Genomic DNA, 27,282 nt, shown 5'->3' with positions numbered 1-27,282 from the left:
GATTTTAGTTGTGTTAACTGATTTAACTTTTTTTAATATACTAGAGATTTTTGTCAACGTAAGTTGTGAACTTGAATTTCACAATTTAATATGAAATGTGTCAGTGTTTCATTGCAACCCTATCTCTGTACTATTTTTGCCGTAACCTATTCATAAGAGAACTGACATACGCGCCTTGTAAGCCACTTCGGCACCAACCTGACAGAATTAAAGCAATTGACGATCGAGCGATAAAATCCATAATGTACGGTCAACATCGATAAAGTAAAATTCCATAAAAACCTTAAGGAAAAAATTTCATTTCCTATTCATTCCCACTGTAATGAAAAAATTTAAGAGAAGAACTTTATTCCAATTCTTATAGGCATCTCAGTTCTTCATCTTTTGATAAAGCATATTTGTATTTAATATCAATACGTTTGTAAACGAGAGCAGATCTGCTATAGAAGCGAGTATCGGTTGCTCTCGGTGCACAAAATTCAATTTAGAACGAGTGCTATGAATATATAAAGACGATAGTCGATTCTATTGTGGTAATTAATTCCCAAAAACGATGCAAGTGTTTAATAATGACGTACTGCTTTCCAAGAGATGCTTTTGTAGCCAGAACATCAGTCCAGGAGGTGAGTACACCAAAAGATGAGACTCATTCGTGCACTGACTTGCCTCTGGTGAACATTGTAACATTTAAAGAGTGCAAACTAACCAACTTCAATTTCGATACTTGTACAAGTAAGATTCTTTGATTTCAGAGTTGAACTTCCGATATTTGTGGTTTTGTCTTTTGATTTTTAAGTTCTAGAGTTTCAACATTGCTTATAAACAGAAACGAATCGATATTGAAGTATTTAGTTAAGAATCCCCCGGCTGGTGAAATATTTTATCTAGCTTTGTAATTTAAGTAATGAAAATTTGGTTTTGCGCGTTTGAACTCATCTTTTGGCTGTACGCTATTTTAATGTTTCAGCGTATACTTGTAATCATTGAGGTTTCTTAAAAGTCCTGTAAAGTTCGCTCTTCTATTTGTAATTTCTGAATTTTCTATTCTAATCAAAGAAGCTAAATCCGAAAATGAACAAATTGTTAATCCTATATGACAGGAGCTTCGAATCTGTCAAAGAATTAGCAAAAGCAGAAGGGAAATATATTAAAATTAGTTATGTTTTAAGATCAGTTAATGCCTTGTACTGCGCATTTCAGCAAGCTGTAAATAAATTCAAATGATTTCCCGGGCAACTTATGGCAGTTCATGTACGACGGTTTTTGTAGACACAGAACGCACGAATATTGATCTGGGCGCTGAGTCTCGTTTCACTTTACTTTGAAGCTTCTAATGCACAGCTTGGCAACTTCAGCGTGATGAATCGCAATAATTAACACATTTTGGTATTAGTTCAATGGTTTCCAGCTGTCTTGCATTTACTTCTTGACTTTCATTGAAAGATTTCCTTCGTTCATGCCAAAGTAATTCAAGACGAAATTCACAGAAGTGCTATGCAATGCACCTCGTTTGAATTCAGTCATCGCGGCAACGATTAACGTGGAATTCGAGGGCTATTTCCGGAAATTCTATTGTCACATTTATACCCAATTTTTTATATTACATTTTTGAGTCAATTTAGGAAAGTCTCTTTCTGGTAAGATGGAGTTATACTATAGTAGTAATAAAACAGCTGTTCTAAAGGAAGCAAAAAAATCGATGTCTTATTTTCAAACTTGCAATGCAACAAAGAAGTTCAAAGTTAATATAGTACAGGAATAAATGCTTAATTTGAAACGATTAGCCCTCCTAAGCTTCATGCTTGATCACGGAATTTTTATATAGCAAAGGAACAACATCGCGATGAGATCAAAGCTGATATAGTTTTTTTACCTTTAATAAAAAGCAATTTTAATTGTTGCCCGTACAATTGAATACAATAATGAAATTCTAACAACAAATTTCGAAAATAAAAATAGTTATACCAAGAAACAAAATAACAACATAAAAACAAGTGTATATTTTTCTTATCAAAACCTGTACTTTTTCGCATTTCCACACAAGAGCAACTCATATTCCACAGCCTCATGAGCGACCCAAAAGCATGTCTTCAATTTAATTGCATTTGTCTTTAGTAAATCATTTATCAGATCCCCATATATTTTGGATTTTATTTTTAGGTATCAACAAACATCTGTCGAAAATCTGTAGGCAATTTTTCATAACACTTCAATTATATCGAGAAATATGATAACAGTACAAATAAAAAAGTACTGCAATAATTCAATTAAATTTTACTGAGGGAGAGCAAGTCTCACAGAGCAATTGATAGCGCAGATCTATCACTCAACATATATTAGTTATGCCATCAGGGAAATACCTTTTTGTTAATATTTTAGCTGGATAAAAACAGGTGCTATCAAACCATAATATTTTTTACAGACTGTCAGAGTTTATTTCTACAGTATATTTTAAGCTGCATATATCACCGCGCAGGGACTTGCCAAGCCCTACAATGTTGCGCGTGGCTGCCGTGACATTGTCGCTGCTGGCGACGCTGATATCAGCAGAAATCTACGGCGGGTTTCTCTCTTCCTGCCCGGCCGGTGCTGGTATCACCGACCCATACGTGATGACCCAACAATTCTGGAACTACTATGTGCGTGGAAATATATTATATGTCACTACAGTTTTACCGAGAATTTGGAACTCAAAGACTCGGGGGATAGCTTTTGTTGTAGAAAATCAGAGCCTATACTTTCGGTCAACAGGTACTGTAAATTTGGAGAGAACTGGCTAATAACTGTGCTCATGTTCTCATTGAGCTAAAAATTGTTCAAGTATACCAAGTTCAACTCAGTTGTGTTTATCTCTGCAGACGATATCATATTTATTGAATGATGAATGATATACCTTATAATGATGAATTACACCTATACACACCTAAGGAAGTGGTAATAATTAAGATAATAGATATAGGAAAGAATTATATTTCATACCCACATTTCAGGGAGCGAATCCCGTAATTGGGATGAAGCTTATCGCCTACGACGGTACCTTAGAAGACGACAAACTGAGCTGTGTGAAATTGAACCTCACGTTCGGCTTTAGGAACATCACTCTAGGCCTCGAGGGAGTAAGAACTGGATCGTGAGTGTCTTCTACAATAAACAATGAATGTCCTAAAATATGTCAATTAAATGGGCACGATAGTCAGAAACGACACTAGGAACATTTATCGCCTGACTTTCAAATAAAGTTATGACGAAGTAAAATCAAATACTAATTTAAAGTTTTTCTTATCACAGAAATTCTCATGCTACATCATTCAACTTTAAATTTGTCGAAATTACTAAACGAATAAACTGAGATGCTCGTTAATTGTCAATAATACACTGTGCGTTCGCGGCTATAAAATGTACATGTTCATAGGGAAAATTATATTTTTCGTTCAAGATATATATTTTCCTAAAGGATTATGATACTCAACAGGTGACCGACGTCGAACCAATAAGATAAGACGAATAACTAATGAAAATTCTGCCACTCCAGCAACTCGTGTATTCAATGGAGTAAAAAAATTCAGTTGAATCATGTGCTCGAAACTGATTCAGGAACTAAAAAATATAACTCAGTGCTCACTGCAGTGAGTGACAGAGAGCGCATTTTCTCGTCGACGAAAACTTGAGGGCACGGACGGACAGACAGACATATAGACAGACGGACATGGCGAGCACTATAGTGCATTTTTCCAAAAATGAGAAAATGCGCTAAAAATATGGCAAGTTCTTAATTTATGAGATGATGAGTCTAAGACGACATGAAGAAACATTCGATTTTATGCGAGCAGAGGGACGCCTCCCCCTTATGAGGGAAAAGGCGCGTCTTCTTCTATGGACGGCTTCTTTCAGCTGGGGCCATCTCCTCCACTCGCACCCTTCCCGTCTTTGGGTTAGTGACGGTTCAGCTAATTGTGGTTTATGCTTCCTTCTTATCGTTACGTCAAACTAAATACAAATTTTAATTTCAAAGGATCTGATGCATTCATTTTTTATCGTTTCTTCAAAACTGTGTTAGCCATCATCACTTATGCATCACTGCATTAGCCATCTGTTTTAATGTATTAAAAAATCCCTAATATAAAATTTTCCCAAATCGTGCCATAGTTTATGAATTTTCTTAACTTCTAATTCCCATTGGATCGTTGATTTCTGTTCGGCAGTCTTGGGGTCACCGTCGACGGGCAAAACAAGCGTCTACCTCGCGTACGTCTCAGCTACGGAGATCGTCATCAGGACCTGCCGTGGAGTGTTTTTGAACACACTCCGTGAGTCTGTCTGGAAACATGCATTTCGCACAGGACAAACACTGGCGATTTTACTATTGACATTCGACCAACATTTAGTTTGAGGCTATTAACAGTATATGCATCAATTAGGAAGAGTTACGACTAAATTCGACCTTGTCTAATCAATGTTCTGTGAAATTATGTACGACAGTCGTTGGTGACTAAGTACTACAATTTGAATTGTTATCGGCATGAGCGCCCACCGTTATCAGCCTGGTGAGAATTCCTAGCATGAGAACACATTTTTTGTTTACAGATACGCTGTACATGTTCAGCAGTCAGATGGATGACCTTGCAGCGTTGGACTCAACGTGCTTGCTGAACACCGTGAAGTCTCTGCCCAACAACGGCGGCTTCAAACTCAAGTCAACCAATTGGACCAACTGCGTGTAGTGAGCTGCCAGTTACCGTTACCACAGCCAAAACTGGGCTGGAGATACGGTGCTTTTTCGTTGAACTGTCAACAATAAGTGGCAAAAAGAAATTGTTTTGTTTAACCTGTGTTAAAAAAATTTTAAAAAAGGTATCATAATCAAATATCATCCTACCATTAAACAATTGTAATTCAATAAATCATTGCGGATTATATTGCTTGCAATGGATATCTACTTCCTATTGAATTTTACCGCGCGACAAAAGTTAACTAAATCAGAGAAGTGAGTTGTTGATATAATTTGAATGATAGACCGCTCCCAAATTTTCGAACGAACCGATGTAAGGCAGTTGGAGAATAAAAGTAAGACGTGCCTAGGGGTATCAATTATCCTGCAATTTTATAATCCAGCCTACGGCGCAGTCCACATTAAATAGCAGATTTTATGATTTCAAAGTTTCGGTCGAGTCTCAATAAATAGTTATTGTAACGGCTTCGAACAGTTTATGTATTGGTTTTCTATCAGCTTTCGTTCTTACAGTAAGTCGAAGCAGACTACCAGCTCATACTATCCCGATCTTTCCATAACTGACGATTGTTTGAGATAGCTTGGACTTATTGCCTGGTTCTTAATGCAAAATTTGAATGCTAGATGGCGTGAACAAAGAACCTGAAACATAACATAACATAGTGATCTCGGCGCTGAATCACAGGTCTGATGTGGCCTGTCGCCGATTTTTTTCCTTATGGCCTGTCGCCGATTCTTTCGTGCCTTGTTCACAGAAGATCTAAAATCGTGTCATTTGACCGGTTCTTTTCATTACTGACGATAGTTTGAAATAGCTATTCGACTTCCACCGGGTTCGATATGGTGCTATAGGCATTTCAAATCTGAACATATATTTTTCCAATTTCCATAGCTCTATCTAGTCTGTTCTTGAACGCGTTCATACTTGGAGCGCCAATGATGTCATCGGGGAGGCTGTTCCACATGTCGGTGATTCGAAGCGAGAAGAAATGTTGGCGCGTGGAGAAATTGCAACGCAGTTTTTTTGTTTATAGCCGTAGCCCCTGGTGTTGGTTCTTGTTTCAAATTCTAGTAATCCTTCGGTGACCTTGTACAAAACATGAGTGTACTTGTATACTTCAATGAGATCCCCACGCAGAGGTCGATAACTGAGGCTTGGAAGCTTCATAATCTTTAATCTTTCTTCATAGGACTTGCCCTTCAAGCCTGGAATTATCCTTGTTGCACGTCTTTGAACATTCTCTTGTAAATTTTTGTCCTTTTCAAATCTCGGTGACCAGACAACGTTTCCAAACTCCAGATTCGGGCGCACGACAGCAACAAACAACTGTTTCATCACTTCTGCATCTAGGAACTCGTATGAGCGCCTGATTAGTCCAAGAAGTTTGTTGGATGTGTTAGCTTGCGTTTCAACATGCTTAGAAAATTCCAGGTCCTTGTCGACATAAACTCCGGGATCTTTTTCCACACTAGACTTTTTAATCATTACTCTCTCGTTGCAACCAGGTCTTCCGAAATTTTCTATCCGCAATAACTATCCACAACATAGTCGAACTTATGAGTCGATATATTTATATATAACTTATGCGTGCAGTGGCGTGCCACAAGGAAGTGTTCTCGGGCCTATTCTATTCGTTGCGTTTATAAACGATCTGCCAGGAGCTGTGTCTAGCGTTTGCTCGATGTATGCTGACGACACAAAAATTTATAATACGGTGAAGAATACGTCGCAAAAAGTACAGTTGCAAGGTGATCTTGACAGGCTGGTTGACTGGGCTGATAAGTGGCAGCTGCGTTTTAACGCTGACAAATGTAAAGTTATCCACCTTGGCAAGAATAATGAACAGCAAAATTTGGATCCCTTGTGAATCAAGTCACGAAAAGTTCAAGAATCGGCAACAGGCCATTGGCCAATTTCTTCAACGCCGACACTTCTATTCTATTCTATGAGATAGTATACTATTAATAAGATATAGTCGCAACTAAAACAAGTAGACATAGGAGTATACTGAGCTAACAATAATAAAATATGAAATACTTATAGCAGTGATTAAAACCCAAAAAGAAGTGAGGCGAACAGACCATTAATCGGTGATGTGCTAAGCTGAGTAAGCTCTACTATATAGCGGGTTGCAGCTTATGGACCGTAGCCTCCACTCCGTAAAATGTTGCCACAATAATTTACCTGACTCTACCGACCGTGGGTGCCAAAATATTTTATTGTGGATAAGTGTCAATTAGGTTGAAGAAAGCTCACAGTTCATTCTATCAGTAGGTTGAAGAAGTTCATAGTTCATTCTATCAGTATGTCAAAGAAAGCTCCTAGTTCATTTTATCGGTATGTCGGAGAAAGATCACAGTTCATTCTATCAGTATGTCGAAGAAAGTTCCACGTTTCAGAGCGCTATGAGAAACTACTATATGGAGAACCTGTGAAGTAAGAAGCTTACGTTTTAAATGACATGTCTATTTCAAAAAGACTGAATCTATACGAAGAAGGGACCAATGGCGTCTAAGATGTAAAATAGAATGAAGGTATAAAGTCAAAATGCATGTGAAATTGATGCGGGATCGGCTAATTTTAAATGAATAATATACGTTTAAAAATTACTTTTTAAAGACAACACTTCCAAAGAATCCAGTATCTCCAATCTTACAGATGTACAATGAATTTCTCATTTAATTTTCGAATATTAAAAAAATTAATTTTTCAATTTTTTTAATATATAAATTTTTTTAATATATAATTTTTTTCAAAATTATTTATTTTATTAATTGATTCATGCACTGCCTCTGATTTCACACAAGTGTGCAAAATTTCAGATCAATTAGACAGGTAAAAGTGTGTCAAATATCAGTTATAAGATTTGTAGCTGACAAAATTATTTTTTCAATTTTTTTAATATTGAAAAAAAAAATTTTTTTACTTTCCAAAATAATTTATTTTGACATTTGATTCATGCATTGTCTCCAACTTTCCACAAGTGTGCAAAATTTCAGATCGATAGGATAGGTAGAAGTGTATTAAATTTCGATTACAAGATTTGTAGCAGACAGACAGACAGACAGACAGACAAGAAGTGAAGTTAAAGAGAAGTGTTGTAAAAAATGAGCACAAGCTGCATCAGTAGATGAAATAATCTTCAAAATTTTCCCTTTCTTCGTGAATCAAGAGATGGACTCTGTTGCGAGCAGTCGTCTCGGAGACGGTTATTCAGATAAGCATTACATTATAGGTAGAATTATCACAATCCTTTGAACTCATTCAATTCCTTCAAAAATCTGATTGTTGCAAACAATTATGAGTTATATTTATGCATATGTATAGTGAATATTATAGCAATTCACTGAAGTATTCGAATTCAACTTTTTATACAATCCATTACGTTATTCCTGAAGCCATGTAGAACTGTTTAATGCGAGCAGGAACAAAATAATAAATGGATCCAAAACATTGATCAGAAATAAAATAATAAATTAAGTACTTTATGGTTCGAATGAAAGCCGTGCACAAGTTTCATTCGGAGCGTTACAATAAGGGCACCTCACCAGTGGTCTCAGTATAGGTGAAGAAGAGGACGCTTCCCCCACAGCACCTTGGCGAAATCTCAAGTTACTAATGGTTAGGTTTTTTTCTTTGAATCTGATAGAAACCAAGAGGAAATTGAAGATTATCTGATAGATTTGAAAAAAATTGAATACCCGTATAGAGGCAGCAATATTTTACAGCTAATAATTAAAGTTTATTAACTATAAAATTACCAAACTGTTTTTTTTTGCAAGTTCATTTAATGAGAATGAGGACTACAGTATTATATAAAATGATTAATAATCTCGAAATAGGGTTAAATTCCCACTACGTAATGCAAATTTCCTTGTACATAATGCTAAATTTTCTCCACATACTGCAAAATTCCCAGTCTACAATGAAAAATTCTCCCCACATGATACAAAATTCCCTGTACATATGTAATGCTAAATGCCCTCTACATAATGCAAAATTCTCTGCACATAATGCAAAATTCCCTCTAAATTGCAATTAGGTTGAGATAAGTCATTTCATCTTGTCAAGTGTTATAAACTAGTAAGAAATATTCGAAAATATAATGTAATTTATGTAGAGAACAATTCAAACTTCGTTCGGAGCGCGTCATTTGAGACATCTTTTGCGTTGACAAGACTGCAATATATATATAAGAAACTGAAATTCAACAGGTACATATTTCCCCCGTGATTTTTAGGTGTTTCTTAAATACAAATATTGTCTATGCACTCGCTTGCAATCACAGTTAACAGTTCACTTTTTTGTTCAAAACGGAATCCGCACGCGCGAGTTCGGGTAAAAACATTTTAAAACTTTTTGAGCACTTTCACTTTGATGTATGCGGTTACTTATTACATTACTTACAGGCCAGGATCTATGGATATGACTTATTTTAAAAGCATATCTCTATTTAACATTCAAAATAATTTCTGCGTATGATGATTATGTGAACCTAAAATCCGTATTCATGCTTGTGATTTTATAAAAATTCTCACTCTAATGAAACCATTTAAAAGAAAGACCTTATTCCAGTTCTTATAGTCCTCTCAGCTAATCGTCTTTTGATAGAACATTTTGGACTTAATATTTATTCCTTTATAAACGAGAGCAGATCTGCTATAGAAACGAGTGTCGGTTGCTCTCGATTTACCAAATTCAAATTAGAACGAGTGCTAAGAATTCATAATGACGATAGTCGATTCTAATGCGGTAATTATATACAAAAAATGATGCACCTGTTTAATAATGACGTACTGCTTTTCAAGAGCAGCTTTTGTAGCCCTACCATCAGTCCAGGAGGTGAGTACACCAAAATACGAGACTCATTCGTGCACTGACTTGCCTCTGGTGAACATTGTAACTTTTCCAGCGTGCAAATTGACCAACTTCAATTTCGATACTTGTAAAAGTAAGATTCCTTGATTTCAAAGTTGAACTTTAAATATTTCTGGTCTTATCTTTTGATTTCAAAGTTTCAACATAGCTTATAAACAGAAACGAGTCAACGTTGAAGCTTTTAGTTTAGAATTCTCCGACTGGTGAAATATTGGATCTAGCTTTATAATTTATGCAATGAAAATCAAGCTTTATGAGTTTGAACTCGTATCCATTAGCTGTACTACATTTTAATGTTTCAGTGTCAACTTTTAATCATTGAAGTTTCTTAAAAGTACTATAAAGCTTGCTTTTCTATTTGTAGTTTCAGTAATATCTGTTCTGCTCAATGTACCTAAATCGGAAAATGAAAAAACTGGTAATCTTATGACGGGAGCTTCGAATCTGTTAAAAACATAACAAAAGCAGTGGAATATATTATAATCAGTTATTTTTTAAGATCAGTTAATGTCTTGTACTGCGCATTTCACCAAGCTGAAAACAGATTCAAATGATTCCCTGCGCAACTTACGGCAGTTCATGTAAAAATGTTATTGTAGACACAGAACGCACGAATATTGATCTGTGCGCTGACGCTCGTGTCACTTTACTTTGAAGCCTACAATACACAGCTCGGCAACTTCAGCGTGATGAATCGCAATAATTAACACATTTGGGTTTTAGTTTAATGGTTTCCGGCTGTTTTGCATTCACCTCCTGACTTTCATTGAAGAATTTCCTAAGTTCATGCCAAGAACTTCAGGTACAAAATTCACAGAAGTGCAATGCAATGCACCTCTTTTGCATTCGATCATGACGGCACTGATTTTCGGGGTGAATTCAAAGGATATATCCGGAAATTCTATTGTCAAATTTTTCAACATTTTTTAAATTAGATCTTTGAGTCAATTTAATAAAGTCTCCTTTAGGTAAGATGGAGTTGTACAGGAGTAATAAAACAGCTATTCTAAAGATTTCAAATAGAGTTAGTTAAGAAGTTAATATAGTACAGAAATAAATGCTTAATTTTAAACGTTTAACCATCGCAAACTCCATGCTTGATCACGCTATTATTTCGTAGAAAAGGAATATTTTCGCGACGAGACCAAGTCTGATACCGTTGTCTCTGAATGTTGAATAAAAAATCAGTTTAATTGTTGCCCGTGCAATAAAATGCAATATTGAGATTAGAACAACTTGTGGAGAAAATAAATAGTTATACCAAGAAACAGAAAGACAGAAATTAACAACATAAAAAAGGGTTTCACATTTTCTTATCAGAACCTGTACCATTTACCATTTCCACACCAGAGTAACTCGTATCCCACAGCATCATGAGCGACCCAAAAGCATGGCTTCAATTTAGCATCTGTTTCAATTTCAAAAGCATCTGTTTTTAGTAAATTGTTTCTACAGTCGTCAGATCTCATATATTTTGAAGTTTGCTTCACGTATCAATAATCATCTGTTGAAAATCTGTGCGCAATTTTTCATAACACTCCAATTATCTCGAGAAATATGATCACCAGTATAAATATAGTTTTGCTATTATTCAATAGAAGTTTACTAACGGAGAGCAAGTTCTCTTAGAGCAAATGATAGCGCAGATATATCACTCAACAGTTATTAGTTGTGCCATCAGGGAAATCTGTTATATATACCTTTCTGATAATTTAGCTAGTTTAGCAGAGGTGCCAACAAACCATTATACTTTTCACAGATTGTATAAGTTCATTTTTGCAGTATATTTTAAATTGCATATCACCGCACAGGGACTTGCCAAGCCCTACAATGTTGCGCGTGGCTGCCGTGACATTGTCGCTGCTGGCGACGCTGACATCAGCAGAAATTTTGGGAGGGGTGTTCTCTTCCTGCCCGGGCGGCGCTGGTGTCACCGACCCATACGTGATGACCCAACAATTCTGGAACGACTATGTGCGTGGAAACATTTTTCATGTTGTAACATTTTTACAGAGATTTGTGGCCCAAAGGCTCAGGGGACAACTTTTTGTGTATAAAAATCAGAGCCTATATTTTCGGGGAACATAAATTTGGGTAAAACTGGCTAATAACTGTGCTAGCTAAAAATTGTTAAAGTGTAATAAGTTCGACTCGGATGCGTTTATCTTTGCAGACGATATTATACTTATTGAATAGCGAATGACATACCTCTTAACGATGAATGACAACTATACACACCTACGAAAGTTGCAATAATTAAAATAGATACAATAAAGAATTTAATATTATTGTCACATTTCAGGTAGCGAATCCCGTAACTGGGATGAAGCTGATTGCCTACGACGGTACCTCTGAAGACGACAAAATGAGATGTCAGGCATTAAACCTCTCGCCCGACTACAGGAACATCACTCTTGTCCTCGCGGGTAAAGATAAAACGTGAGTGTTGCCCCCAATGTATCTCCCAAAATATGTCAATTAAATAGGCATGATAATTTCAAACAATATTTGGAATACTTATCGTCTGACTATTCCCTGTTGCATCATATAACTTTAAATTTAGTCGAAATTACGAAGCGAATTGATTATGCGGCTCGTTATCAATAATACATTGTGCGTTCGTGTTCTGAAATTTATTTGGCCATTGGACAAATAATATTTTTCGTTCAAGATATCAATTTTCCTGTAGAGCTTATGATATTCAACATGTGAGGTAGTTCCCAACTCAAGTTCCCAAATTATCAGATGATGAGACTAGGGTGACATAAAGAAACTGATTCAGGAACTAAAATTTATGGCAAGATCCCAATTTATCAGATGATGAGACTAGGGTGAGATAAAGAAACTGATTCAGGAACTAAAAACTAGGGCAAGTGTCCAATTTATCAGTTGATGAGACTAGGGTGACACAAAAAAAAACTGATTCAGAAACTAAAAACTATGGTAGGATCCCAATTTATCAGATGATGAGACCAGAATGACATAAAGAAACTGATTCAGGAACTAAAAACTAGGGCAAGATCCCAATTTATTAGATGATGAGACTAGGATGACATAAAGAAACTGATTCAGGAACTAAAAACTAGGGCAAGTTCCCAATTCATCAGCTGATGAGACAAGGATGACATAAAGAAACGTTTCATTTTGTCCGAACAGGGGGGCCGCAGTAGAGTATGGGGGAAAAGGCGCGTCTTCTTCAGTCGACGGCGTCTTTCAGCTGAAAAAATTTACCTCACTCACCCCTTTCCCGTCTTTGGGTTGGTGACGGTTCAGCTAATTGCAGTTTATGCTTAATTCCTTCTTATTGCTACGTCAATGAGATTTTCGCTGAAAGAAATACGAATTTTTGTTTCGAAGATCTGATGATTTTTGTTTCGTCATAACTTTGATGGCTATCATAAATTATGCGATAGCCATCAGTTGTATTAAAAAATCATGTATTAAAAAATCCCTAAAAATAAATTTTCCTATATCGTGTCCTATTTTATGAATTTTATTAACTTCTAATTCCCATTGGATCGTTGGTTTCTGTTTGGCAGTCTTGGGGTCATCGTCGACAGGCTCAACAAGCGTCTACCTCGCGTACGTCTCGCCTACGGAGATCGTCATCAGGACCTGCCGTGGAACGTTTCTAAACACACTCCGTGAGTCTGCCTGGAAACATGCTTTTCGTACAGGACATACACTGGCGATTTTACTATTGATATTCGACAACATTTAGTCCGAGGCTATTTACAGTATGTGCATCAATTAGGAAGAGTGCCGACTACATTTGACCTCGTATAATCAATGTTCTGTGAAATTATGTACGACAGTCATTGGTGACCAAGTACTACAATTCGATTTGTTATCGGCATGAGCGTGCACCGTCATTAGCCTGATAAGAATTCCTAGCAAGATAACACATTTATTGTTTACAGATTCGCTGTACGTGTTCAGCAGTCAGATGGATGACCTCGCAACATTGAACTCAACATGCTTGCTGAACACCGTGAAGTCTCTGCCCAGCAACGGCGGCTTCAAACTCAAGTCAACCAATTGGACCACCTGCGCTTAGTGAGCTGCCAGTTACCGTCACCGCAGCCAATACTGGGCTGGAGATACGGTGCTTTTTCGTTGAACTGTCAACAACAAGTGGCGAAAAGAAATTGTTTTATTTAACCGGTGGTAGAAAAAGGTTAAAACAGGTAAAATTAAAAACTATCCTCATACTATTAAACATTTGTAATTCAATAAATCATTGCGGATTATATTACTTGCAATTGATACCTACTTCCTATGAAATTTTACCGCGCGACATAAGTTTCATTTCTAGAACTAAATTCGAGAAGTGAATGGTTGACATAATTTGAATTATAGGCCGCTTCCAAATTTTCGAACGGACCGATATAAGGCAGTCGCAGTTTCAATTATCCTGCAATTTTATAATTCAGCTTACGGCGCAGTCCGCATCATAGATCAAATTTGATCATTTCAAAGTTTCGGCCGAGTCGCAATAAATAATTATTGTAACGGCTTCGAACTGTTTATGTTTTGATTTTCTTGCTTTCGTTCTTACAGTAAGTCGAAGTAGGCTACCAGCTCATACTATCAGTAGGTTGAAGAAAGCTCACAGTTCATTCTATCAGTATGTCAAAGTAGGCTACCAGCTCATATACTATCAGTAGGCTGAAGAAAGTTCACAGTTCATTATATCAGTATGTCGATGTAGGCTACAAGCTCATACTATCAGTATGTCGAAGAAAGTTCCACGTTTCAGCATGCTATGAGAAAGTAGAACCTACAATATGGAGAAGCTGCGCAGCAAGAAGCTTAAGCTTTAAATTGCATGTCTATTTCAACAAGACTAAATCTATAAGGAGTGACCGATGGCGTCTAGGAAGCACAGTAGAATGAAGGTATAAAATCAAACTGCTTGCGAAATTGATGCGGGATAGGCTAATTTTTAATGAAAACATGAGCACGAGCTGCATCAGTAAATAAAATAATCTTCAAAATTTTCCCTTTCTTCACGAATCATGAGATGGACTCTCTTGCGAGCAGTCGTCTCACAGATGGTTAATCAGATAAACAACACATTAAAGGTGAAATCATCATAATCCGTTGAACCCATTCAATTCGGCCAAAAATCTGATTGTTATGATGAGTCATGATGAGTCATCATAACAATTATGATGAGTCAAAGAAATATGAGTCATATTTAAACATAAGTATAGTGAGGATTATAGCGCTTCATTGAAGTATGCGAATTCAACTTTTTATTCACTCCATTATGTTATTCCAGGAGCGATGTAGAACTGTGCTTAGTATATATATAGGTGAAGAAGAGGACGTTGCCCCCACAGCACTAGCAGTAGTAGTAGTAGTAGTAGCAGCAAGGCGGAAGGTCCCAAGTATTTAAAAATCTCAAATTAATCATCACCCACAAGGGGCGGGAGGTCTCAGATGGCTAGCTCGCTGAAGCTGGCTCGAAAGAAGAGCGTTAGCATCTCAAAGAGACGAAGTGACAAGGAGGGACAGGTGAAAAGCAATCGAAACTAAGACACTCGAACAAAAGGACGCCTACACGGGACGTCGGCCGCGCGTATGAGAGACAGAGCAAGGAAATTTAAAGAATCCTAGCTACATAATAACTTAACCCTACAACCAAGACCCGCAGTCAGACACCGCGAGCTCAGCGGTTGGGCGCTCAGGAACGATCCCCTTAGGAACGCGAAATCCAATAGCACCTCTGACGAGCACAGACACGCGTCAGAAGTCTTCCCCAAGGGGCCCCACAGCACTATGGCGAAATCTACGTACGTATGGAACAGGAAGGTAGAATGTTGCCGAAATACTACTAAAATTCCCGCCTATCACCCTTTACTTTACGGTGAATACTTCCACATTACCACAACATTTTCTAATACTGTATTTACCAGAATCCAAGATCCTCTCACATTGCCAGAGCAAAACAATATTCACCAGCACTAAGCATTCTTACACATAGCCCAAAACCGAACATTCTTCAATATTCAATAGCACTCAACGATCATCATTCTCCAATATTCAACACCGCTCAATATTATCCAACATCATCCATGTTCGAAACATTCTACCTTTTTACCCGTACCAACACTCCTACCTTTATATTGTGGGAGTAACGGTATCAAATATTTTCCACTTACGGCTGAGCAAAACATTATCACACCTTAACCAGTATTGAACCTTCTCTCGTATTCGCCAGCACCAAATATTCACATATACTGTTAAGCACTCTCCCGCAATCAGCTGAATCCGTCCTCAAAATACTCCCAAAATATTTGCAAATAACAGCCTATTGTATCTACATAGCTCAATTCTAGCCATTCGAACATAGCGCAGATTCAATATAGTAGCAAATTCCTATTTCCAGTTATGAAGTACCCAATATGTATGGAGAAATTATTCGCGGTAATGTAACTCTTCCCAATCCAGTGTGCTTAAAATTCTCGAAATACACACGCGCAAAACATCCTCTCACATTAACCATTAACATCCTCTCACATTAAATCAAACATTCTCACATTAGTCTTATATTCACCAGTACCATTTATCTGACATTCATCACTACCAAATTACAATATCCATTCAGCAAGTCCAAAAAATTCTTCCAATTCACCAGTCAGTAAAATCATTCTCCCACTTACAATTTAAACCAAACATTCCATCACTTATACACCAGTGCCAAGCATTTTCACGCAATAATCAGTCCTCAAACCCAAAGTTTTCCAACTTCATTTACAAGCAACAGTCTAGTGTATAGGTATCTACCAGACTCAATTTTAATGAAAGTCTCAATTGTAATCAAATTCAAAACAATTGCTCGATTTTACTTCGAATTGAGTTCACAATAACGGAACCGTGCAACTTAGTTACCTGCAAATATACTCTGTAACCCTGTTGTAACGTGTGTCTTCAGCAGAAAGCTGTCCGCCGACCAGTTGATAAGGTTGCCATGCAGGCGCCCCTACTCAACTTGAGCACGCAACGTCAATTGACTCTACGAATCTAAGCTTTCGGTTCCACAGCCCACCAAACGATCCTAATGTCTAGGTTCGAGAATAAGAAATTGTAACCTCGAGTATAAGAACACGAGCAGCTGGAATAACACTCTAGTAGCCTACTGCCTAGTGCTAAAATTTAACCCAAGTTAAATTTTTCAGCAAAAAATATGCCGGTGAAAATCTTGAAGCTCGACGGTGTGTTCTTGAATGTTGTCATGCCGGGTATTCCAACCGCCAAAGAACTTCTCTTAAGGAGACACTGAACATCAAACACTTAAAGAAGTTGCGTTTCTAAAGATTCCTAAATTAACATGTTCTGCCTTTAGAAACTTAATTCTTTTCTATTTGCTTGCATCGCAATTCACACTAAGGATACACGATATTAGAAGAATGTCTAATTATCATCCCGATTCATCCGCACGAGACAAAAAGCACCAAACTACTGACAGTCCGACAGTGAATGGACCGACACCAGAGCGTCGGGGGTAGTGGGGCACTGGGAGGTAGTGGGTAACCCCACCTTTGAGTAGAGTATTATTGGGGGTTGTTTATCAGTCTTGCCTCGCAAGCGTGGGTTTTATAAGCCTGTTGTAAGCACAAGGCGAGGTAAGTCAATACGAGGTAACAAGAACGCAACATCCCGGAACAAAGTAACACTACTATAAAACATGAAAAACGGTAACGTAATGGGAACATATTCATCAGTGAAGGTCTTACACATAACGAAACTATTTACAGAATACTTACAAAGAGAACAGTAGTTCTAGGTCTTGAACGTACAAGAGCCGAGTCAATGCTAACAATGGTCATTAGTTCTAGAGCGAAGTAACTTACTCGTAGGAACAATAGTACGGAATAGTATGTACATGTGGGCGCTATAACAGTAATTTCATGACAAAGCCAGGCGTCATGTAATTTGCGCGTGTTGCCGCAAAAACAATGCACCCTTGTTGCTGGAACGCAACGCACATATGTATACATAAAAGTACCAAAAGCGTGTTCAAGATAACGCAATGCACGCGTGTTGTTGTACATATCCGCACATCGCAAGCGCGTTAACAGAAAAGTGATGTTAGCGTTAAATTGCGTATTGAAGATAACGCTGTTTACGCATGCGCTGCTGAAAACGCGTGTTGGTGGGCACAGTAGCAATCCTACTGACATAAAAGTAACGCAAGAGTGTTGAAGATAACGCAATGCCCACGTGTTTTTCAATGACATAAAATTAACGCAAGAGTGTTGAAGATAACGCAATGCCCAAGTTTTTTCTATGCACACGCAATGCACGCGCATTGACAGACATGCATTACACGAGTGTTGAATCTCACAACTCTCGCGTGAGCAACACGCACTCACTGCAAGCGTGTTGAAGATAACGTAACGCAAGCATGTTGACGTACACGAAATGCAGCAGTGTTGAAATGCTCGCGTGTTGATAAGTTCGTACCCATGCACAATGCACATGCAGTGTCACAACTAAAGGCAGGGGCTTGTCACGCTTGCGCTAAGAATTCACGCAAGCTACTCAGCAGGGTAAGCCAATGATGGCCTGACCAGCCGCTGATTTCGTGTGTCATTTGGCGTTATATTTTTTACCATGGAACTACCCGAAATACCTTCTATCGGGCGGCTAAATAGGGAAGGCGGCCATTTCACACGTGATTCATCTCTAAGGCGAGAGTGGCAACAAATGCAACCAACAGCTACTTCTGAATTTTGACTGGAGAGGTACCAGAAACATTTTTAAAGCCCGTAGTAACTGTGGTGACATATAGAATTAATGGCTGCATTCTTAAAATGTACAAGCATCCGTTAATCAACGAATAATTATCAAACCTTATAACAAACATCAGGACATAGCAGAATTAAGATCGCTTGACTGCTTAAATCGAGAGTTTATCAAGAATTTAAAAGTAAAGAAAATAGCCAGAAAATTCACCATTTCTTATGAAGGAAAACGTTTCGGAATCTAGCTCCATCGCCAAAATCTGAAACTTTGCATTTCATTAAAAATTTGATGTCTAAAGGCCGACTCTCGATGAAGTATTAGAAATTTGTTCCGTATAATTAAATTCATGTTCAGCGAAGGTAGGTTTCGACCTTTTTTGGATAATTGCAATGCCAAACTGGATTTTCCTTGTGAGACTTGTAAAAGTAATTCGCATATTTTGGCTCTTTGTCCTAAGTTGAAAGTAAATGGCTTGCAGAACCATTGTTGCATTGCATCTTCATCTAATTCAAATTTTATTTTGCCAACTTTAACCCCTGCTGTTTCTAACGGTAAATGTATGACTAACTGTCGAGTTCATCTGGACTCTGGTAGCCAAAGCAGCTACATTTCCCATAATGTCTTAAACTCTAAATTGTAACAACAACCCTGGCAATTTCTGTTACATATGTGGCAAATTCACCCCAAAAGATCAGAGAAAAAATCTGGCCTCCAAGGTGAAGATAGCATACAGGCACTATCTTGGCTGTCAAGTTGGGGACCAGGATAAAAATTGGGCACCTCATATTTGCTGTTCTAACTGCTATGTCACTTTAACACAATGATTAAGCTAAAAAAAAGAGTATGCCATTTGCTGTTCCAATGATCTGAATATTTCCCTTGCTTTTTCCCACTTTGGAAATGCTTTTTTCCCACTTTGATTTTTTCCCTGAAAACCTTGGGGATATGTAAGTGATGAGCATGGTTAGCGTTTTCACCAAGATATTGTGCTTTTGGAAAATCTGTATCAAGGTCGCTTTAATCCAAATATGATGGAAGACTATTGTTGGTTGCTACAAAGGGAGGAAGAATTTACTCACTGTCGCAAATCAATAGGAAAAAGCATTTGTAAAAAAAATATCATAGCAATTAGGTAAGATTAGTTTTAAAACTGTCTTGATTACCATTTTTAATATTTTGATTACATAAATAAGATGTTTGAAATGTATAATCCAATATTATTTATTCATGTTCAGTTTACCAGATGTTGCATTTTTATGAATTTCATCAAAATTATTTTTTGAATATCTCGAAAACTATACGTGCTAGAGTACTTCTGTTTGCAGATTTGAAATCAGCGACCTCGATTCCTTTAGAGAAATGTATTTTGGTTTGAGTTATGAAAAAAAAATTTTTTGTTGCACAGTGTAATTACTTAGTCACTGCAGACACAAGAAAAGCATTTCTCCAAATTAAACTTGCTTTAGAACAGTGGTTCCCAAAGTGGGCGATATCGCCCCCCTAGGGGCGATGGAAAGATTTTGGGGGGCGGTAAAGAAGAAGAGGGCGTTTGGGGGGCGGCAGTCGGAAGTCGAAGTCAGAAGTTCGAACTTTTGTTTGACGATTTGTACACAACACGTGCAGCACATCATGACTCCCAGCGATGGTTTTTTCACCCAGATCTGTTTTTAGCGCATTTACTCATTTATGAAAAAAAGGCGCTATTGTGCTCATGTCCGTCCGTTACTAGCTCGTCATGTCCGTCCGTGACTTCACGTTTTCGTCGACGAGAAAATGCCTTCTCTGTCACTCACTGCAGTGAGTTCTGAGTTATATTTTTTAACCACTCCTGGGTTTACGTCTCCGACAAATTAACGGCCGGACTCGCGGCCGGTCTCACGGCCAATTTCCAAATTCAATGATCAAGGAATCCCTCTCAAACTAATAAACTTAACTAGATGAAACTTGGTACACGTATTCATTAGGACCTAACGGTAATGTAAAGCTCTTGAATTTTTTTTTAATTTAGCCTTCAATTGTTTTTGCCATACTTATTTGGCAATACGCACGGGCCGTATTCACAGTGATCAAGGAATTTCTTCCAAATTACTGAACAGATTCGGACGAAATTTTGAATTTATAGTCCTAACTACCAAAAGGTGATGTTTAGCTCGTGAACATTTTTTCGATTGTGCCGTCGTTTGCGAGTTTCATTCGTGATTTAAACAGCAATACGTGCTTAAATTCGCAGTAATCAAGAAATGTCTTGCAAACTACTGAACAAATTTGAAAGAAATTTAGTATTTTAATACCTAACCTCAGCATCGGTGATGTTTAGCTCGTTACAATTTTTTCGTTTTGCCTTCGTTTGTGAGTTATACGGCTTTACGTACGTAAACGGCTCTTGGTTAAACCAGCCGGTAGAAAAGCCGATTGTTTCTCCTATATCTGTATAACTTGCGAACGAAAGCGAATAAGGAAGTGTGAAATCAAGAATGACGGTAAAATGAAAAAAAATCTCGCAAACGATGGTACAATAATTTTTTTTCAGTCTAAGAAACACCATTTGGTAGTTAGGGATGCATATTCAAAATTTCGTTCAAATCTGTTCGGTAGTTTAATTGGAAGAATTTCTTTGATCACTGCGAATTTCGGCCTGTATCGCAATATAACTCACGAATGAAGGTGATATTTAACAAATTTTTGCAAGCTAAACGTCACCGTTAAGTTCTGATGAATACATGTTCCAAGTTTTATTGAGCTGCGTTCATTAGTTTGGGAGATATTACTTGATAACTGAATTTGGGGATTGGTCGTGAGACCGGCCATGCACGAGTCCGGTCGTACATTAGCCCGAGACGTCCTAGGTTTCTAGTGCTGAAACGGTTAAAACAGCTGAAAAACACATTGGTCCACTAAAAGGGTCCTATTTGTGAAATACACATTTGTGTTTAACCTTTATCTTTTAAAATTGCAGCGAACTAAATTTTATAGTAAGAGGCGCATGATTTTATATGTATCTGTGGGGGGGCGCTAGAAATTCACTAGGGAGCCAAAGGGGGCGCCAGCCTAAAAAAGTTTGGGAACCACTGCTTTAGAAGCTGATCCCGTTTTTGTATTCTTTGGTGGAAGAACAACAGATTGAAAGTCTACCGTTACACCACCATTGTGTTCGCTTTCATATCAAGTCCTTTCATTTTGAATTATGTGGTTGCCAAACACTTGAACCAATTCCCAGATGATCTGTGTTCATATTTTTTTAAGGAACAATGTCTATGTGGACAATTTCTTTTTCACTGGTAATTCACTTGACCAATTAAAACTGCCCTACCAACAAGCAGTAGACCGCTTGAGTACTGGGTGATTTGACCTCAGGTCATGGTTCACCAACAACCCTGCTTTACAGGCCATCGTCAAGGCAGATGGGAGATCGTCAGATCATTCCGCCGAATGCAAGAAAGTTCTCGGATATAAAAATTACCCTGTCACTGATCAATTAGCGGTATCCTTACCAGATTTCAATGTAAAGGCTATTAACACAGTCACTAAACGTATCGTCTTGTTAAAATTGGCAAAAATATTCGATCCTTTAGGTTTAGGACTAGCAAGTCCAGTTGTTGTGAAGGGAAAGGCTTTGCTCCGCCAGATTTGGCAATTAAAACTTAATTGGGATGATCCCTTGCCTTCTGCTCTGTGCGAACAGTGGCATTCATTAAAGGCGATCTCCAGCAACTGATGAATTTCAAATTTGATTGTAAAATCGTAGAATCAGGGCGTGACGTGTCATTGGTATTATTTTGTGACGCTTCTAAGACTTTCTATAGGTTTCCTGCTTATGCAGTCTACGTAGACGAATCTGGTTTTAATTCAAATTTAATTTTCGCGAAAAGTTAAATTGCCCCATTGAAATCTTAAAGTGTGCCAACTCCGGAACTACCAGCAGTTTTCCTAGCTTTCAAATGTCTTGATACCTTAATGTCTTCAATGGACAGAGCTCAAATTAGGAACGTTGTTTTTGGAATTGACACACAAATTGCTCATGCTTGGATTCTCAATGGTAAAACTAAAACTAAGAATATATTTGCCAACAACCGCTTGCATGACATTTCTAAATTTTCTCATGATTTTCTTCATAAATTTGGTTTCAGATGTCAATCCAAATATATTCCTACTGAAATTAACCCAGCTGATATGTTGACCAGGGGTATGTCAGCTAAGGGGTTCGAGAAGCGGTTGCCACTGTGGTGCCATGTACCTGAGTTTTTAGCGAACGATGGTCTGTCATCTTGGCCCAAAGTTGACCTCCATAGTAAGGTCGAAAACAGTTTGCCATTAATCTCGTGTGCTCTTACTAACTCTACAGATCTGCCAGTTGTGCCGGTCAACAAATTCTCTTCTCTTCATAAATTGTACAGAATAATTGCACTTCTTTTACAGTTTGCAGCGAAGTGTATAGGAAGTTGAACATCTCAGATTTGGAATGCATGGAGAAAGCAAAATTGTACTGGTTCAGAAATGAACAAAAATTGCACTTTCCCACCGAAATCAAATTTTCATCTTCCAAACAGGCTTCACCGGTACCTAATTTAGTCAACAACTTGGATTTATTCCTTGATGACCATGGTCTTTTGCGATCCGAGGGTAGGCTTAACAAATGTGATCATTTGTCTTATGACGTCAGAAATCCAATCGTTCTTCCTAAGCAGAGTTTCCTGACAGAACTTATCATACTTGACTGCCATCAGCGGTGCAAGCATTTGGGAGTAACCTCCACTCTAAATTTTTTGCGTAATACTGGTTTATGGGTCCCTCAGTGTCGACCTCTCATTAAAAGATGTTTGAAAGACTGTGTACCGTGCAGGAAAGTCAATAACTTATCTTTCAGATACCCGAAGCGCACTGATTATATCGGGGACGGAGTTAATTTCGTGCGTCCCTACGAGAATGTAGGAGTTGGCTTTACGGGCCATTTCAATGTTCAATTTGGGGGTGCTTCCATTAAAATGTATTTAGTAATCTTTACTCGCCTAAATATTAGAGAAATTCATTTAAAACTTGTACCCTCCATGTCCTCGGCAGATTTCTTGATGGCTTTCTTGCGTTTTTGTAATCTGTACGGCATTCCAAAGGCACTGTACAGCGACAATGCTTCTTTCTTGCAGGCAGGGACGCTGCTAACCGCGTCTTCATCCGATAATGATTTGAACGAATACTTGTGATGTAATAACATCAAGCAACTTAAAATACCTCTCTATTCTGCGTGGGTTGGTAGTGCGTTTGAGAGATTGATTAGGAGTGTGAAAAGTTGCCTGTATAAGACCGTGGGACGAAGCAGATTGAATTATTTCCAGTTCATAACCCGGAGCGACGTACAAACCGCGGTCAACTCGCGACCACTTACGTGCAGAGACGAATCTTATTTCAGTCAGGATATGATATCACATAGTTCATTTTTATTGTCCGGTTCTTAAAATTCTCATTTGATTTTTGGCGACTTGACAACCGGGATGCTTTAGCCCCTACTTCACGTGAAGCGCTCGTCGAGACGCTGGAGAAGCGGGAGGAAGTACCGTACTATATAGCTTAATTCAGAGACCTCTGGTATTCTGAATATTTGCTTTCATTGCGTCAATCGAGTAAATATCTATATCAAGATGGCTGGTGTGATAAGATCCGCGAGGGAGACATTGTAGTGATGATTGTACTTATTTCATCTCCAATTAAACCTAGGCCCTTATGGCAAATGGGAAGGGTAACTAAGCTACTAACGGGGAAAGATGGTCGAACAAGATCAGTTGAATTAATACGTCCCGACCGTTCATCAGGTATTTATGCAATATCACTTTTGTATCCGCTTGAATTGTCTTTGAGCACGGTTAAGTCCGATGCTCCTACTGATTCCATTGCTCAAGCAAACGACATTCCTGTTCTTCGCAGTGAGCCTAGGCCTCCTCGACGTGCAGCCGAACTTTGCCGCGAGCGCCTGCGCAACTGCAATTGAAAATTGCAATGCCGTCGCCCCGGAGTATATTAGAAATTTGTTCCGTATAATTAAATTCATATTCCGTTTTAATTTAACGGAGATTTTAAAGATTAAGTTAGATTAGTATTATTGACTTCGAGAGAACTACTGAAGCATTAGGATCAATCTTTTGACAGCTTATATGATACGAAGGTGACTCAAATGGTGTTCTTGGCTCATGTATTGCTCACAGTGACCAGAGTGCAATTCACTTCCTATTATCTATTTGATTTAATGCATGCTATGGGCCACTTTTCAAGTTAATGCCACGTTATCATTTGTTCTGACCCAACACTTTAAGACGTCTCTAACGCATTAAGTAGACTTGGCAGTATTGCCGGCTTTCAAGCCTTTAGCCTTAAGCCCTGTGGCGCTTTAACCATATTAACTAACTTAGACAAGTTGGGTCGACCATTCATTAATTTTCTAACCATTGCACTCAATTGCACTGTCAAACACCTTTGTACCTCTAAACGGATTTCAGCCACTTCTAAATTGCCCCCAGCGGTTATAATTTAGAAAGGTTAGTCTCGAAATATTTAATCTTGCTTTGTATACTTGATCCATATATCTTGATCCTCGTCATAATAATAATATAATAATAATAGCGGTTTCAGCGTTTTATTAGGCCGTAGGCCTGTCGCCGATTCTTAACATCGCAGAACACTCACAGCATTTTGAGGTCTCGAACACGCAACTCACTGCTTCAATTCTGCTGTGCTTAACCGCCCGGCCTCCTTGCCGATTCTGACCAGAAACTGACGCACAGAGCTGGGATCGAACCCGCGCCTCTCTGTGCCAATCTTGGTACTCTGAACTGTAACCACTGGGCCACCCATCATGAATAATTGAATCCGATACAATAGCGCTTACTTGTCTGTCCAATCTGATTCTTAACCGTTAATTTACAGTATAACCTCCGGTATTCTCGTCGCATCTCTTTTGCTGTGTGTTCCATATGCCTCAAGTGCAGCCAGTGCTACATTATTTCTGCTGTTTACATTATTTCATTCGAGGTTAGACTGGGAGATGCGTTCACTGTCAAGTTTGGTACCGCTAAATTGGAGTTATTGAGCATAATTGTTATAATCATTTCTCAATCTCTGGGGCATTCATTTAGTAAAGTCTATTTTTTTCTAGTTTCAGTTTCCTCAACTGCATCCACTGCAGTTCTGTACTCTACTTTATATACTGGATCCGAAGTTTATTCGCTGGAGTTTCAATAAAATTGCCGTTATGCTTGTATGAATTCCTTACAGAAGATCACAGTACTTTCTAAAGTGCAAAGTGAAGTACTTTTCTGAAGTGCAAATTTTTAGTGAAGCGCAAAGTTTTAGATTTTGAATGGACGATGAAGCTGGACTCCAAAACGTTTTTCTTCATAAGAAATGGTGAATTTTCTGGCCGTTTCCTTTACTTCTAAGTTGTTGACATATGAAATATGAAAATAATATAGCATATTAGAAAATTAGTGTCGACGCTGAAGAATAGGCCAAACTTGGTCTGTCGCCGAATACTGTAATTTTTACGACTCGTTCACAGGAAATTTAAAAACGTCTCTTGAACAGATCTTTCTAAAATTTACGTTGAATTGAAAAACCTGGAGTTTTATCAGGTCTATGGGGTAGCACTTCAAGACTGAATATATATTTACCTCTGCACAGCTTTTGCCTTCTGTTCTTGAATGCATTTATACTCGGTGCGTCAACGATGCGAGCAGTGTTTGTTCCTCGTGTCGGTGACTCGAAGCGAAAAGAAATATTGTTGCACGAATGAGTTGCACCGTAATTTTTGAGATTATTGCCATGGCCCCTGGTGTTGGTTCATATTTCATATTGTTCTGGAATCTTGTAATAATTTGAATTTTCTGGAATTTTTGTAACAATGATGCTCATTCGGGAACAGAATTGAGCTCAATCGTTTTTAAGAGCCTTCAATGTCGTTTTTAAGAGCCTAAAGTTAACATGATTGTAGTTCAAGCTCCGCTGCAGACGATTCGCAGCCCAATTCAAAAGAAACTTAACTTTCTTTTTGGCATGAGTCGTCTTGGGAAGTACGACGCCTCACTAGACCTAAACGCATGTGGATCAAAGCGCGGCTGAAAATTGGCTCGCTTAACAGTTTTGCATTTTTCCAACTTAAACTAAATGGTCAATCACAGCTCCTCTTCTTCCTTGAGTATTTTCGAAAATATACTAATTAATGTGTGAAGAATCAGCTGACTCAATCAATCAGCTTTTTTGCCGTAATGTCGACAGCAAGCAATTATAGACATGTATATCTGTCCAGTTTGCCTGGCAAACAGCTCCATCATAAAGAATTAGAAGGAGAAATAAAGATGACTAGAGTTTCCGTGATTCATTCAATTTTATTGGCAACTTTTTGAAAATGCATTTGTGTTCTGCTACAACCTTAATGGAAAAGTTAACACGCTCATTTGATTTTTAAGCACAACGATGTTATTTCTGAATAAAATTGTCACCTTACGCTATAGAGGAAAACTAAATGTAAAATTTTCATTTGCATATCCTTATGTATTCTTTTAATAAAGACCAAAACTAACATAGACCTAGGATATTCGCGAAGCTCAAGATCGAGAAAGATACAAAGTTATTCGATGGCCAGTTTTGTAGACGTACGAATTTTTCGATTATAAAAATATTAAATAAACTCATAAAAATAAATTTTATCCCATATTTTTTTAAATCCCCTCTCGACTTTAATAATGCATATCAAAAGGAAAAAATTCCACCTCTACATTTCTTTAGCCGTTGTTTGTTCGGCTATATTTGAATATTATTCCGTAGAGATTTCCTATAGGCGGTCACCACATTGTTAGAGATGTAATTGTGTTGGCCATCTCCAGCGATGTTAGGGTACGCACACAGTGAAAGCAGGTTGCCAGCGTACTGGTTACCT

At 38.0% G+C, this 27,282-nt stretch overlaps 2 protein-coding genes across 2 annotated transcripts; both read left to right on the top strand.

The window, feature by feature from the left end:
* The first annotated feature begins 635 nt into the window (after positions 1 to 635).
* On the top strand, positions 636 to 5,075 carry LOC108681563. The gene is made up of 6 exons (XM_018170608.2): positions 636 to 732; positions 2,477 to 2,639; positions 2,991 to 3,130; positions 3,831 to 3,931; positions 4,203 to 4,307; positions 4,585 to 5,075. Exons 2-6 carry the CDS (start codon positions 2,496 to 2,498, stop codon positions 4,719 to 4,721), a joined length of 627 nt encoding a protein of 208 aa, XP_018026097.1. The 5' UTR covers positions 636 to 732; positions 2,477 to 2,495; the 3' UTR covers positions 4,722 to 5,075.
* A 4,532-nt stretch (positions 5,076 to 9,607) lies between these two features.
* LOC108681564 lies at positions 9,608 to 13,860 on the top strand. Its single transcript, XM_018170609.2, has 6 exons — positions 9,608 to 9,681; positions 11,420 to 11,582; positions 11,911 to 12,047; positions 12,765 to 12,865; positions 13,148 to 13,252; positions 13,529 to 13,860. The coding sequence occupies exons 2-6, from the start codon at positions 11,439 to 11,441 to the stop codon at positions 13,663 to 13,665; spliced, it is 624 nt and encodes a 207-aa protein (XP_018026098.1). The 5' UTR covers positions 9,608 to 9,681; positions 11,420 to 11,438; the 3' UTR covers positions 13,666 to 13,860.
* Positions 13,861 to 27,282: the final 13,422 nt, after the last annotated feature.

This window comes from Hyalella azteca, unplaced genomic scaffold, assembly GCF_000764305.2.
Source record: "Hyalella azteca isolate HAZT.00-mixed unplaced genomic scaffold, Hazt_2.0.2 contig7576, whole genome shotgun sequence".
Lineage (NCBI taxonomy): Eukaryota > Metazoa > Arthropoda > Malacostraca > Amphipoda > Hyalellidae > Hyalella > Hyalella azteca.
The sequence above is the reverse complement of the archived record's forward strand: the minus strand, read 5'-3'. Positions and strand labels throughout refer to the sequence as shown.

Excerpts from the sequence above, each read along its gene's own strand:
- LOC108681563 (XM_018170608.2), top strand. The coding sequence starts at position 2,496 with ATGTTGCGCGTGGCTGCCGTGACATTGTCGCTGCTGGCGACGCTGATA. Across the intron at positions 2,640-2,990 it reads AACAATTCTGGAACTACTAT|GGAGCGAATCCCGTAATTGG; the intron begins GTGCGTGGAAAT and ends CCCACATTTCAG. Across the intron at positions 3,131-3,830 it reads GAGGGAGTAAGAACTGGATC|AGGGACGCCTCCCCCTTATG; the intron begins GTGAGTGTCTTC and ends TTATGCGAGCAG.
- LOC108681564 (XM_018170609.2), top strand. The coding sequence starts at position 11,439 with ATGTTGCGCGTGGCTGCCGTGACATTGTCGCTGCTGGCGACGCTGACA. Across the intron at positions 11,583-11,910 it reads AACAATTCTGGAACGACTAT|GTAGCGAATCCCGTAACTGG; the intron begins GTGCGTGGAAAC and ends GTCACATTTCAG. Across the intron at positions 12,048-12,764 it reads CTCGCGGGTAAAGATAAAAC|GGGGGCCGCAGTAGAGTATG; the intron begins GTGAGTGTTGCC and ends TTGTCCGAACAG.